A 15,417-nucleotide genomic window follows, 5' to 3' on the forward strand; every position below is an offset into this window, starting at 1 on the left:
TCATCGGACAATGGGATCTTCAAGTCCCCAAAGATCAGTAATAAGTAAAAAAAAAATAAAAAAAATATGGAAAAAAAATAAAAAGGACAAAGTTCAAATCACCACCCTTTCCCCATTGAAAATAAAAATATTAAAAAATAATAAAAATTCACGTAGGTGGTATCGCCGCATTCAGAAAAGTCAGATCTATCAAAATATAAAAACAATTAACCCGATCGTTAAACACTGTAAACACAAAAAGTTCAAGAACGCCAAAAATTTGTTTTTTTTGGTCGCCGCAGTTCCTTACAAAATGCTTATAACAAGTGATCAAAAAGTCACATCTATCTCAAAACGGTACTAATAAAAAAAAATCGTCTTGCCCGGCAAAAAATTAGCCATCACACAGCTCCATTGGCCGAAAAATAAAAATGTTATGGGTCTCAGAAAATGGCGACACAACCCCAACATTTTTTTTTTGCAAACTTCTGATTTTTTTTTCACCACTATAATAATAAAAAAAACTGGACATGTTTGGTATCTCTGTAATCGTATTGATGAGGAAAATCATATTGCATGGTCATTTATACCACAAAATGTACACCATAAAAACAATTCTCGAAAAACAATGTCAGAATTGTGTTGTTTTTTTTCACAATTTCACTGCACTTGGAATTTTTTTCCTGTTTTCAAGGACACTATGTGCTAAAATGAATGGTGTCATTCAAAAGTACAACTCGCCCGCAAAAAGCAAGCCCTCATATGGCAATATAGACAGAAAAAATAAGAGTTATGGCTCTGGGAAGAAGGGGAGGAAAAACGGAAATGCAAAAACGGAAATTGACTGCGGCATGAAGGGGTTAATTATTGATTGTTCCTCTGCTCCAATTTAGCTATGTGTTTCTAGTTATGTGCTCATAGCGTAATGTGCAAAGTATTTCATTTGTGGTCTTTTGATTTTCACTGATGCATCCAGTGATTTCATTTGCCTTGACAGCAGCAGCTGCCTGGCCCTAGTTGCTAAAGGGAATCTGCCAGGCCATTTTCGGTGATACATGCTGAAATAGAGCTTGCTGAGCTTTTTCTGTGCATGTAATTGTTATTATTGTTCTCGCCTACTTTTGTTCACTACAAGCTTGTGAACCTAGCATGTGCCGCAGCTCTAAGTAGACCGCTCAGTAAATGTAATATGCCTCATAATCCTCCATATGCTAATGACTCACTACTATGCAAGCCCATCTATGCCCATACCTGATCCTTTAAACCTGCCCTGCAGGTAACTGCATCATCGAAAATGAAAAGACAGATTCCTTTTACACCGCGTTCCAAATTATTATGCAAATTGGAATTAAATGTCTTAAAGATGTTTTTAAAATAAATTCATGGATGGTTTAAGTCTCATGGCTCTTTGGATCACTGAAATTAATCTCAAACACCTGTGATAATTAGTTCCACATTATTAAAAGGTTTTAAACAATATGGGAAAGTAAAAGGATCTCTCTGCTGCCAAACAGTGTCAAATAGTGCAATGCCTTGGACAACGTATGAAAATATTAGATACTTCACGAAAACGTAGTCGTGATCATCGTACTGTGAAGAGATTTGTGGCTGATATAGAGCATAGATGGGTTTGTGCAGATAAAGGCATAATGTGGAACGTTTCTGCCAGACAAATTCATTGGATTAAAAGAGCAGCTGCTAAAACATCATTACAAAGCAGCAAACAGGAATTTGAAGCTGCTGGTGCGTCTGGACTCCCGCAAACCTCAATGTGTAGGTTCCTCCAGAGGCTTACAGTTGTGTATAAACCGACTGTTTGGCCACCCTAAACATTGCTCACAAGCAGAACCAGTTGCAGTGGGCCCAGACATATATGAAGACTAATTTTAAAACAGTGTTGTTTATTGATGGGTGTCGTGCAACCCTGGATTGTGCAGATGGATGGCGTAGTGGCCGGTTGGTGGATGGCCATGTCCCAACAAGGGTGTTAAAATGACCTTGGCAAAGTATATAGAATTTCTGACTGACCACTTTGTTCCATGGTACAAAAAGAAGAACCGTGCCATCCGTAGCACAAGCTTCTTCATGCCTGACAATGCTCCATCTCATGATGCATAGAATATGTCTAAGTCATTGGCTGCCATGGGCATAAAAAGAGAGAAAATCATGGTGTGACCACCATCCTCCCCTGACCTCAACCCTATTGAAGAATCTTTTGGAGTATCCTTAAGAAAAAGATCTATGAGGATGGGAGACAGTTCACATGAAAACAGCAGCTCTAGGAGGCTATTCTGACATCCTGCAAAGAAATTCAAGCAGAAACTCACAAGTTCAATGAATGCAAGAATTGTGAAGTTGATATAAAAAAGAGGTCATATGTTAACATGTAACTTCGCCTGTTAAGATTTTTTGATTAAAAAAGCTTTTTGTTTCAGTAAATGTGACCTCTTAATGCTGCAAATTCAACAAATGACCATTTTTAATTCTTTAAAATACTGATATTATTGGGAGGTTTGTCCCATAAAATTTGATTTACACTCTTAACAGTTGATGATTTGAATATTATACTGACTCATTTGCATCGACTATTTAGGAAAATCAGAGAAAATAGCATTTGCATAATAATTTGGAACGTGGTGGAGTTTACTGCTTTAGTATGTAAAAAATAAATATAACTTTTTTTTTTCATCTTAAGTTTATATATTTACAGCTATATTTGCTTTTTGAAAATCAGAAAAACATGGTATGCTGTATTGTGTTTTATAAAAAAGAACCCTAATGCCTGTCCCTATTATAGGTCAATGGAGAAAATATAGACCCATCAAACAGATCACACCTGATCATGATGGATCACAACTGGTGTGTCATATTAGGCATGTCTCTTGTAAAAATGGAAATATTTCTGCCATAGTTAAGACTAAAGCTTTTTTCACATCTGCTGTGTAGTATCCATGGCGTTCCATTGAGATATCTATGGTTAAAAAGCATTGCAATTTTTTGTCTGCAAAATGTGACTAAATCTGTGGTAAAGACTCCAGCAGGGCCTCCAACATATATTTAACTAGAACCAATACAGTCCGGTACGTGATTCACAGACATCTGAATGAGGTCTAGGGTAGCAAGTGAACAGTTCTTGAAGTTTTACATGTTGGAAAAATGGGCACGCCTAACCAACTGAGTGAAATTAACAAGTGCCAGTTTGACAACTGGGTGAGAACATTTTCAAAACAGGTAGTCTTGTGAGGTGTTAGGTGGTTAGTACCCACTAAAAATGGTCAAAGGAAGGATAAGCTGTGAACATACAACTTTTGCATTGTCGAACATGGTTGGTGAAGGCTATCGTGTCCAATCCCAGAGAAAAGCTATTGTGACACAAATTTCCAAAAATCTATTGCTGATTGTCCTAGAAAGGTGGGACGTTGTAGTCACAGAATGGTCATATAGCCCATGCAGACCACTGTCCACTGTGGAAATCACCTGCAAATAGGCACATAAATATCAAAACTGGGTCATAAACAATGGAAAACCATAGCCCAGTCTGGTACATTTTTCATTTTTTTTTACACCATGTGGCTGGTCGAGTGTGTATGCCTCATGTGCCTTGTGAAGAGATGGCACCAATATGCGATTTAGAAAGAGTACAAGCTGGCTATGACAGTTTAATACTCTGCACAAAGTTTTCCTAGGAAATTTTGGCTTGGTATTCATGTGAATATTGCTTTGACATGTAACACCTATCTAAACTTTTTTGTAGCCCAAGTACATAATGTTATGGCAATGGAATTTTATAATGACATTTGCATTTCTAGCAGGATCATGTACCCTGCCATACTGAAAAAATGATTCAGGAGTGACTTGAGGCGTGTTACAAGATGGAGACTTGACCTCCAAATTTCCCAGATCTCAACCCAAATCAGCAAATGTGCTATAGAAAATAATCTGATCTACTGATGCCCCAAGAACATTTTGGTGCCAGATACCATAGGACACATTAAAGGTCTTATATAGGCCAGATCTCAATGGGTCAAAGCTGTTTTGGTGGAATGAGGGATACTTATGCAATATTAAGGCAGGGGTTTTAATGTTATCGATAGTTGGTGAATCTGTAGAATAGTGGAAAAAATAGTATTACCTACAAATAGACCTAATAGGAATTTTATAAAATAATATCTATAACTTAAAAATAATTCCTTTTATTTCCAGAAGAAAGAATCTCTGGCAGAAAAGTTTTAGTTCCAGATTCGGAAGCAGAAGATGCTTATATTATACAAGATTTTACAGGAAAAAAAGTATTTAACCCCAACCTACATCCAGGACTTTCCAGTCGAAATCTGTCTTCCCATCCATCTAATTATGAGGAACCTCCTGATAAACGTATCAGAAAAAGTAAAAGTCATAAAGGGGTTGAAATTCTTCCATGTTGCCAATGTGGAAGGTTCTCTTCGTTCTCTTGTTCCAGTTGTGGTACACAGGGAACAACTATTACACATGAAGAAATTAAAAAGAAAAAGCGCAAATTTTCATGTAACGAATGCAGTAAAACCTATACTCATAAATCGCATCTTGTACAACACCAGAGAGTTCACACTGGCGAGAAGCCATTTCCATGTGTCGATTGCGATAAATGTTTTTCAAGGAAATCGCATCTTGTTGAGCATCAGAGAACTCATACGGGAAAGAAGCCGTTTTCATGTTTACAATGTGGAAAATGTTTTAGCAAGAAATCCAATTTAATTCAACACAAGAGAAGTCACACAGGGGAGAAGCCATTTTCATGTTCAGAATGTGGAAGATGTTTCACAGTTAAAGGAAACCTCGAAAGACATCAGAGAACTCACAGAGATGAAAGATTGTTTTCATGCTCAGAGTGTGGAAAGTTCTTTTCCCAGAAATCTCATCTTATTGAACATCAGAGAATTCACACAGGGGAGAGGCCGTTTCAATGTCAGGATTGTGGAAAATGTTTTATCGACAAATCGGATCTTGTTAAACATCAGAGCATTCACACTGAAGAGCAGGTTTTCCAGCTTCCTACTGATGGGTTCTTGTCCCATCATTTGCAATAAGTATATGGTCTTCACAAGAACTGTTAATATGGAGGTAGGAAAAAACCCAAAAGTTTAATGTGATGTTTCTCATTAAAAAAAGCTATTATGTCATATGAATATGCAATTTGCTCTTGCCCCCTTTTGTTTTTTGGGGCACCACTTATAAAACTGTATTGTGTTAATTCCATTCAATCTCATCCCATGCAAGATATATAGCATACTGTGTTGAAAATGATTGTCAAAGGCAATTTGTCAGCAGGTTTTTGCTATGTAATCTAAAGACAGCATGCTGTAGGGATTTAAATACAGATTTCAGTGATGCTTCTCTTATCAAGCTCTGTGGTTTTGTTTACTTGCAATGATTGTTTTAGCACCAGGAGCTTATCATTGCTGGACAAAGCAGCTCCTGCCTCCTGGTCCGAATCCGCCCCCTCCTCTGATAAGCAGCTTGGGGTCTATGCACATTTTATATACAGAGCCTGGTGTGCAGGGCTGTGGAGTCGGTAAGCCAAACCTCCTTCTCCAACTCCGACTCCTCAATTTCCATGACACCAACTCCCGACTCCCTCATACATGGCTCATGTTTAAGAGATACATTTACTGTAGCACAGATTCATCTCAGCTAAAAGTCTAGACCCTTAGATCAGGAATAGGACAGACATTTATAGGACATTTCAGAACTTTCCCAAATTCTTATGAAAAAATATTCACCACAGACTGCATTGAACTACTGTACCCAATTTATTATATATTTTAGGAGTTGGAGTCGGTCCATTTTATACCGATTCCGACTCCACAGCCCTGCTGGTGTGGGCGGGGTTAGCTTTCTCAGCTCTGCTTCATATTAAATCTAAAAGCTCAGATTGCGTCAGAACCGCAGCACCCAGTAAACTAAGTGATACATCGTTGGATTCAGCTTCTCTTTGCCTACATCATGCTGCTCTCAGATGACATAGTAAAAACCTGCTGACAGATTCCCTTTAAATGTTTGTTCAACAATATGTCTCTCATGTATTTTTATATAATTTATATTTAGATAGACAGATATTTAATGTGTTTATTAAGGCTATGTTTACTAAATATTAAAGGAGAAATACCAAAAGATATATGATGAATGTATTTTACCGAGCAGATTTGCTTAGACTTGATCATTTTGGGAGTTACAATTCTGGAAATCTTTCTCCCAATTAGTTTTTATTGAAAAAAATTGTTCTTCATGTGCTTATTACACAGGACCCATTGAAATTAAATTAAAGGGTTATTCACAAAAAGACAAGTTATCCTTTATCCATGAGATAAGGCATAACTTACTGATTTTTGGAGGTCCATCCACTGGGGCCCCCTGTAATTTCAAGATTGGGGGCTCTGCAGACTTGTTCTGAATGGAGCAAAGATGCTCATGTGGTGCTTCAGTACATTTATTGTCTATGGAACTGCCGAGTGAAGCTTTCAGCTAGTGCCATAGCTGTCAAACGTCCAGCAATCAGCAAGTAATCACTTATAATGTGATTTTTTGGGGGGAATAACACTTTGTCATCTATATGATGCATGTATGAAATTAGTCCTCTGGAGTGAACAAGCTACTGATTGTGAAAATCCTTCCTTGTGACAATACTTCTGAGCCTTGATACAAAAAAAATGTATTGAAAATGTAAGTAATCCAAAAGTTTAAAAACAAATAAAGCCCCAAGGCTATAAATATGTTTGTCATCTAGCCCACAATAGGGCTGTGTCCTACCCTATCTAACCAGAACAAGATTTAAACAATGAATATTCTGCACATAAAATGAGGTATGAAGACAAATAAACAATCAATATAGCGCACATAAGACAATATACAAAGAGTAACTCAACATGACAATTATGTACAGCCATTTATAAATAGTTACCAAACATAATATATTGCAGGCACATATCGCACTTCTGATCCCTGTGATCTAGTAACTCAAAATCAGACTATTAGCAATACAAAGTTGTTTTAATTTTTTTCCCATACTACATGTGTTAGAAAATAAAAGACGACTTAATGATTGGTTGATAAAAAGACAATTTACTCCTGTAATTTATTAGTCTGCCTAAATACAAGGAGAGGAAGTTTTACAGGCAAAGGAATTGTTCATGTAGTCACCAGAAACATTAAACTTATTTAAAACTTATTAAGGAACTTAATCTTTTGGTAATTTTCCTTTAGTATTTAGACTTATCATTGGTTAACACTGACTATAAGTAGAAGTGTTCCAATAAGGCTAGGTTACCATTAATAAAGTGCTCTCAGCTGAGCACAATGTTAGGGCTTTCTTTGATCCCCTGAAAAATTGTATTCTGATGGGATACGTGAATGAGAGTGTGTCAAACCAAATTTCCAGAATCTCTCCTGAAAGGACACCGCACACAACAGGTTAAAATGCCCCCTTCACTTCCACCCTCCATTGTTTTTCCTGTCCCAACTTAGGACAGTCACAACAGAGGTTCTCTTAGTTTTAAAAAACTTACCCTTTTCCTAATGGACTGAGGTGATCGGCGGTTTCTCCTTCACTTCCTCCTTGAAAAAGACCAAATCTGACATCTAGAGATCGAGGTCCTTCAACTACAACAACCAGTGGATTCTGGAATCTAATTTTTCTCCCAGGGTATCCGCTTCCATCCGAAAGGGGCTCTTGAATCCTTACTCACGAAATCTGCTCCAGACTGTCTTCCCCGTGGGAGTGTGCCAAGTTTGGCTTCAGAATTGGGTTCCAGAATGGGACGCACATCCACTTCCAATTCTGAGGAAGAGAATCCTCTAGTTCCAAGGCGTGAATTCCAGTGTGAAACACTAATTGTTCTTCTGGTAAGGCGGTATTCAGGTTGTATGTGAACCGTAGCAGGACTCCAAAAGGTGGATTTATGGATGACACAGGAAGTGGATGCGTCGGAAAAGTATTAACAATTGGACAGAGTCTAGTTTAGGAATACCTATATATTCCAATTTTCCATCTGCTGTTCTGTTGTTCGTTAGTTACTGTGGTGAGCCATTGTGGACGGGCAAAATCCAGGCTGTTAAGAGCTTGCCATGGTGGTTATCTCGGGTCAAGTGAGTGTTCTGGAGGGGTTATCTAGTTACGTTCAATTGCTATAGTTGTTTCTATATTTCTTTTAAGGAAATAAAGATTCTGCCCAGAAGATGACTTATACTATTAAAGAGAAATTTAATAAATGTGCCATCTGTAATAGTAAGCTCTCGAAATCATACAAGAAGCTGCTATGTCCTGACTGCTGTACTAAGCTCATTAATGAACAGTCTTTCTTTATGGCTGAAATGAGAACAATCATTAGAGAAATTAAATACACTGGTAGTCTTATTCCTCCTCAAACTTCATCTCCTACTTCCCATCCCTAGAAGGGAGTTAGACTCCAGTTCAGGGAAAGAAAGCAAAATCTTATCCTACTTTGTTGAGGAAGAAGAAATAGTTACACCCTCAGTGGCAGAAGAAAAGTATTTTTTTTACAGAGACTACAGACAAGCTTTTACAGGAAGGAATGACACCTGAAGAGTAAGTAACAGACTACTACTTTTTACCACGCGTGGGAAGAGGTAACTCAATTTGTGGGTTCATCAGACTATAAAAGAAGGCTACAAAATATAATTTTCCCATACTATTCCCAGCTTCTTTCACCTAAATCTTCTGGAAGATGTAGGAAGACTAATGCAACTAGAAGCAATCATTCGAATCTCACACTCTCATCAGTACAGGGGCCCTTACTCCAGGCTATTTCTCATAGAGAAACCCAACTGAACTTTCGGCCAATTATAAGCTTAAAATACTTCAAAATGGAGTCAATTAGGACAACAGTTCCTATGATAAATCAAAATGTAATGTGCACATTAGAACTAAGAGACGCATACTATCGTGTTACTGTTCACATGTCCTGTCAATAAAATATCATTAAAAAAGCAACTCAAAGATTTGGGATTTTCATTTTCAATGCTTTCTCTTTAGTTTGCTTTTCGAATCCTTACCAAGATCATTGTGGAAATCATGGCATTCCTAAGAAATAAAAACATCCAGATACTGTTGTACCTGGACAACTTTTAATTGATTGTGTACTCTACGCAGGAACTCCACTCTCAGCTTTCCATGACTATCTGGTAGCTGGACGGTTTAGGATGGATAGTAAACTGGGAGAAATCAAATCTTGTTTAGGTATCCTTCGATCACAGAAACAAAAAGAGATCATAGACAAAATACATTTATTTTGAAGGAATAAAGAATGCACACTAAGAGAAGCCATGAAGATTTTAGATCAGATGACTTCGTATTCAGAGTGTGTGGTGGAGCCAGTTTCACACCAACATTCTATAGCATCTAATCCTTACCTCCTTGGAAAAAGTACTAGACACAAAAATGTCGCTTTCACACGTGGTGAAGAAATCTCTAAACTGTTGGATATTGCCTACAAACTTACAGAAAGTAAGACATTGGCGTTGCTCACTGTACGTTATAATGACTACAGATGCCATTCTTAAAGGTTGGGAGTTGGGATGCACAGATGTAAAGACAATACCTCCAGGGAACTTGGTCAGCCTCAATACTGCGACTGTCCTCAAATTACAGAGCGCTGAGAAACACTGCAGAGAAGTCGCATGTACCTTCAAATTCAACATGTTAGAGTTCTATCAGAAAATAAAACTGCAAAATCATTTCTCCGCCATCAGGGGTGATCAAGATATCATCAGCTTGGCAGAGAAGTCAGTCTTTTCTATTTCAGCCATACACCTGAAAGGATCAAAAAGTCGCACTGCAGATTTCCTTAGCTGGAAAATATTAGATCCAGCACAATGGTCATTAGAGAGAGAGGTATTTTACCAGTTAAGTCAGCATTGGGACCTCAGACCTTTTTGCTTCCAGGGAAAACGCAAAGGTGTAAGAATGTTTTTCCTTAGAGCCAGCAGACAATACTACCGCAATAGACCTACTTTCTTAAAACTTGGACATGGTCTTAGCTTACACCTTTTCAACAATTCCTCCAATCCAAGCCATTCTAAGAAAGATCCAGGGAAGCTCAGCCAAAGTCATCATGTTTGTCCTTTACTTGTGGAAAAGGAGCTAGTTTTCCTTTTTAAGACTACTCTCTTTGACTAGGAACTACTTTAACACAAGAATATAGGTGGGAAACCTCAAATTATTAGCCTTGCTCCTGAAGTGGAAATTTTGAGTTCTCATGACCTATCAAAACCAGTAATTTTTATCATTCAAAATAGTAGAAAAGATTTTACTTCAGCTACATACAAGAAGATCTGGAGAAGGTTTTGCTTATGGTGTGGAGGGAATGTTCCTGATTCTTTCCTTCCAAACCTTCTGGAAATTTTAGATTTTCTCCAGTAAGGCTTAATATGGTTCCTAGACTTAGTACATTGAAAGTCCAAATATCTGCCTTGAGTTCCTTCTTTGACTACCCCTTACCAAATCACACCTGGGTAATAAGGTTCCTAAAAGCTACCAGCAGGCTTAGGCCCACTTTGAAGATCTTGATCCTTTTTTGGATTTTAACCTAGTCCTAAATAATCTATGCCAGCTCCCATTCGAACCACTGGATTCTACAGAAAGCTAAAGTTTCTATATTTCATAACAGCCTTCCCAGTGGCTATAAGAATTGAAGACGAATTGGAGAAATACATGCTTTCTCCAGCAGAGACCCTTACCTTAAAATCATCATCATTCCTGCCAAAGGTAGTATTGACATTTCATAGGAATCAAGAGATTCTACCTACCTTTTGTGAGAAACCTAAAAACCATCACAAAGCCTATTTTTATTCCCTGTATAGAAGGGCAGTTCTTTAGTACATGGAGACTACATAATCCTTGCACCTGGTTTCTAACCTGTTCATCCACCTAAGTGCGAAAAACAAGGGCAAAAAAGGCTTCCAACTCTTCTTTGGCAAGATGGTTAAAATTTACAATCCTTAAATCTTACATCGTAGAAGGGAATGATCTGCCTTTAAACATGAAGGCCCATTCAACCAGGGCGGAGGGACCCTAATAGTTTCTCACTTGGTATTGCTCCTAATGTGCTGTCAGGAGGGATGTCCTGAATAATGGGAATTAGTCCTACATTCCCTCTCCTGTTTGTTTTTTTTTATGAATCCAACATATATGGATATTTTTCAATAAATATGTTGCATCCATCCTGGTGTTCTTGGAAAAGCACTGCAGGTTGGAGGGGCAAGTTAACCTTCCGCGTGTTCCTGTCCCTTCTACGGAAGAGAAGGATAACCTCCTGGTGTGTTGTCATGATGGACTCCTGGATATACAATTACTGATATGACTATTTCCTGGTTTTTGTCTGTAAAAGACTGCCTGAACATAGGCTGGACTTTGACCCCATCTGTCTCATTCTAGTTAAAGAAGCACTCTCATCAAAATGTTTATCTTCTTAGTATAGTGCAGTCATCATATTATATGGCATTGTGTACAATTGGTCATTTTGCCCTTCTACCCAGTTAATTATTTTCTTTTCCATTAGCTCTTTGACATCACTGTAACGCTGGTGGGTGTTGTCTACTGTGTCTTCGCTAGAGGCCCTGATGGTGAGGATAGGCTGGGCTGCCAGTAGACACTAGGTACCACTCCAGGGCAGTATCTAGGACTGCAGAAGCTGACACATGGGTCAGAGCTGGTATGCGAGGTACAGAGGAGCGAGACTAAAGTGTAGTCACACAGTCCAAGGTTGGGGCAGGCACCACAGCTTCAGGATATGTAGCAGACATCAGGAGCAGAGAGAACAAACAAGATGAGAAGAGAAGCCTCTTGTAACGGGAGGGATAAACAAAAAAACACCTTGCCAGGAACTAGATGCTAACAGCAACTGGAAGCTAAGCTCAGACAAAGGTGTGGAGGGCGGCGCTGCCTGATATAGCACCTGCTGGTTGGTGATTGGCTGGGGAATCCAAACTCTGCAGGATAAAGCAGTGTAAAATTCCTGCAGGATCTGGACACCCTCCTATAGCCATGTGGAAACAGATGCCGCAGCAGTGCTGAGGAGTGCTGCAGAAGACAAGCTCAGCAAGTCGGCCTGACATTAAGAGAAGCTGCGAGGTGACCATGGTGAGTAAGGCGGCGTTAAGAAGGCATATGAGTTACCGCCATGACAATCACGTGAGTAGAAACAGACTAGCTGAATTTTTCTAAACTCATATGTGGAAACCTGCATAGCATTTGTATTAGGTTAGATTCACAGTAATACAGTGCTCTCCAACGAGCACTATAATGCAGTTTCTGTTGGAATTCCTAAAAACTGTATTTCAACGAAAACACAGACAGACCTTTAATGTAGCCATTAAAGGAACACTTCCATCAAAGTTTTTCTCCTCTTAATATATTGCAATCATCATATTATATATAGCACTGTGTACTTACAATTGCTCATTTTGCCTTTCTCCATCTATAAACAGGAAGTCTTTTCTTCCTGCATGAGTCAGTTTTTAGGAATTCCAACAGAAACTGCATTATAGTGCTCGGTGGAGAGCACTGTATTACTGTGAATCTAACCTAATACAAATGCTATGCAGGTTTTTTGGATTTCTTAAGTTGACTTCAAGGCAGTAATGTGATGCCTGTGGTCAGTTAGTTGACTCCAGGCTACAAGTAGTTATATTTTTACTGCTAATGTGTGCCACTAGGTTCATGTGTTTGTAAATGAACACTAATAGATGTCCCCCATCCAGGTCCCCATATTGCAGACATGTCCCCCATCCAGGTCTCCATATTGCAGACATGTCCCCCATCCAGGTCTCCATATTGCAGACATGTCCCCCATCCAGCTCCCCATATTGCAGACATGTCCCCCATCCAGCTCCCCATATTGCAGACATGTCCCCCATCCAGGTCCCCATATTGCAGACATGTCCCCCATCCAGGTCCCCATATTGCAGACATGTCCCCCATCCAGGTCCCCATATTGCAGACATGTCCCCCATCCAGGTCCCCATATTGCAGACATGTCCCCCATCCAGGTCCCCATATTGCAGACATGTCCCTCATCCAGGTCCCCATATTGCAGACACGTCCCCCATCCAGGTCCCCATATTGCAGACATGTCCCCCATCTAGGTCCCCATATTGCAGACATGTCCCCCATCCTGCGCACATGTCCCCATACAGGTCCACCCCCCCATACTACGCACAGGTCACCCCCCCATATACTGCACACAGGTTCCCCCCCCCATACTGCGCATAGGTCACCCCCCCCCCCCATATACTGCGCACAGGTTCTCTCCCCCCCATACTGCGCACAGGTTTTCCCCCACCCTCCCCCATACTGCGCATAGGTGTTTCCCACCCCATACTGCGCACAGGTGTTTCCCACCCCATACTGCGCACAGGTGTTTCCCACCCCATACTGCGCACAGGTGTCCCCCCCCCCCCCATACTGCGCACAGGTGTCCCCCCCATAATGCGCACACGTTCCCCCTCCCCGTACTGCGCACAGGTACACCCCGCCCATACTGCGCACAGGTCCCCCCCATACTGTGCACAGGTCCCCCCTCCCATACTGCGCACAGGTCCCCTCCCTATACTGCACACAGGTTCCCCCTCCCCGCACTGCGCACAGGCCCCACCCCACCCATACTGCGCACAGGTCCCTATACTGCGCACAGGTCGTCGCCCCCCCCATACGGCGCACAGGTCCCCTCCCCCATACTGCGCACAGGTCCCCTCCCCACCCATACTGCGCACAGGTTCCCATACTGCGCACAGGTCCCCCCCCCATACTGAGCACAGGTCGTCCCCTCCATACTGCGCCCAGGTCCCCCCCATACTGAGCACAGGTCGTCCCCTCCATACTGCGCACAGGTCCCCTGTGCTGTATTTCACATAGACATGACAGAAAAAAAAAAAAGATTCTTCTCACCTGTCCTCCGTTCCCTCAGCGTCCTTTCTGCACATGTGGCCCGCAGGCACCATAGACCCCAATCCTGGGCCGGTCCAGGAGCCGCCAACATCAGCGCTGTAGTGCAGTGTATTGGCGTGCAGAGACCGGCTCTCTGCACAGCAATATCAATGTCAGCCGCCGGCCTATCAGAGGCCAGCAGCTGACATCTGCGCATGGCAGTGACGTCATACGCCGCTGCGCTGGCACTACAGCGCTGCTGGAGCAATCCGCGATCGTTACGGGGTCTATGTGCCTGTGGGCCGCATAAAGCAGCCGGGGGGACCGCATGCGGCCCGCGGGCCGTGTGTTTGAGACCCCATGCACAAGACTGTTATATGAAAGTGTGAACCCAGCCTTAAATATTATGTATCACTTAATTTTTAAAATGATTGTTTACAGTGAAATATATTTTTGTAATAAATGTTTGGTTTTGTGTTGTACAGTTCATAAACTTTAAAAAAGTTTTTTTTTTCATTATAGACCACATAATCAAACAGCATAAGAAAACATATACCAGTAAATTTAAAATATTACCCCCAAAAAAAGAACAAAGCAAAGATGAGTATAGGTACAAATCAATTCTTTATTGAAATATTTACAATAAAATATTAAAAACAAGGAGAAGTGACAAGGAGTGCCACACCACCAGAAGTATACAGATTCCCATAAGCGACAAACAATAGGCGATAAGACAAGAGTCCAGTGATAGAACAGTCCCAAATATATACACTTTCTACTCAGAAGTCAGTAACAGAGCCCAGAAGGGGGCTCCAAAAAAATAAGAAAAGTCCAGAGTATTAGGGAGATGTTGCAAACATCACAGAGATATTAAGGTGGGCTAACTAGTACCCATAATAAGAACAGTGCTTAAAATTGCATATAGCCCATCAGAGACACAGGTAATCCTATTGCCTCAATGAAGCTACACTACCAATCAAGGAAAATAATTCCAAAAATACAGCAAGAGTAACAAATAATGCTCAAGGGAAAAAAGTAAATACAAACATAGTGTGATCATATACAACCTGGTTTTCACGTCGGCTTCCTCGGGGGGGGGGGGCACAGGTGTGTAGGGGAGGGACAGCAGTAGCTCCTTATATAATGGCCAGAGACCCAATGTAATCCCGTACACAATCGCTGTATAATGGCGCTTCAGGTGGGGGAGCCGCGGACCAGAAGCCATGAAGCCGGTGTCTTGCATCACATGTCACCGCCCACCGGCGATGCGTCAGCCGGTGGGCGGGAAGTGCGACGCACACAGATGCGTGTCCATGGCAACCAAGAGCAAGGCGGGCTAACCAGAACTCATAATAAGAACAGTGCTTAAAATTGTATATAGCCCATCAAAGATACAGGTAAGCCTATTGCCTCAATGAAGCTACAACACCAATGAGGTCAAGGAAGGGAAGCGGAAAGGCTATGGCCATACTAATAATAATACAGCGAATAAACGGATCTCTGGTTCGGTACCTGGCTCA

At 40.8% G+C, this 15,417-nt stretch overlaps 1 protein-coding gene across 1 annotated transcript in view; it reads left to right on the forward strand.

Annotated features, from left to right (window-relative positions):
• Nucleotides 1-15,417, forward strand: part of LOC141271543 (uncharacterized) — a 67,455-nt gene that overhangs the window by 20,872 nt on the left and 31,166 nt on the right. Inside the window, exon 11 of the mRNA XM_073681597.1 lies at nucleotides 4,183-5,038. Coding sequence (XP_073537698.1) covers nucleotides 4,183-5,038 — 856 coding nt within the window. The remainder of the gene's footprint in view (nucleotides 1-4,182; nucleotides 5,039-15,417) is intronic.

The sequence above is a fragment of the Phyllobates terribilis genome, unplaced genomic scaffold, assembly GCF_046119375.1.
Source record: "Phyllobates terribilis strain yellow unplaced genomic scaffold, ASM4611937v1 Scaffold_5__5_contigs__length_657084704, whole genome shotgun sequence".
Classification (NCBI taxonomy): Eukaryota; Metazoa; Chordata; class Amphibia; order Anura; family Dendrobatidae; genus Phyllobates; species Phyllobates terribilis.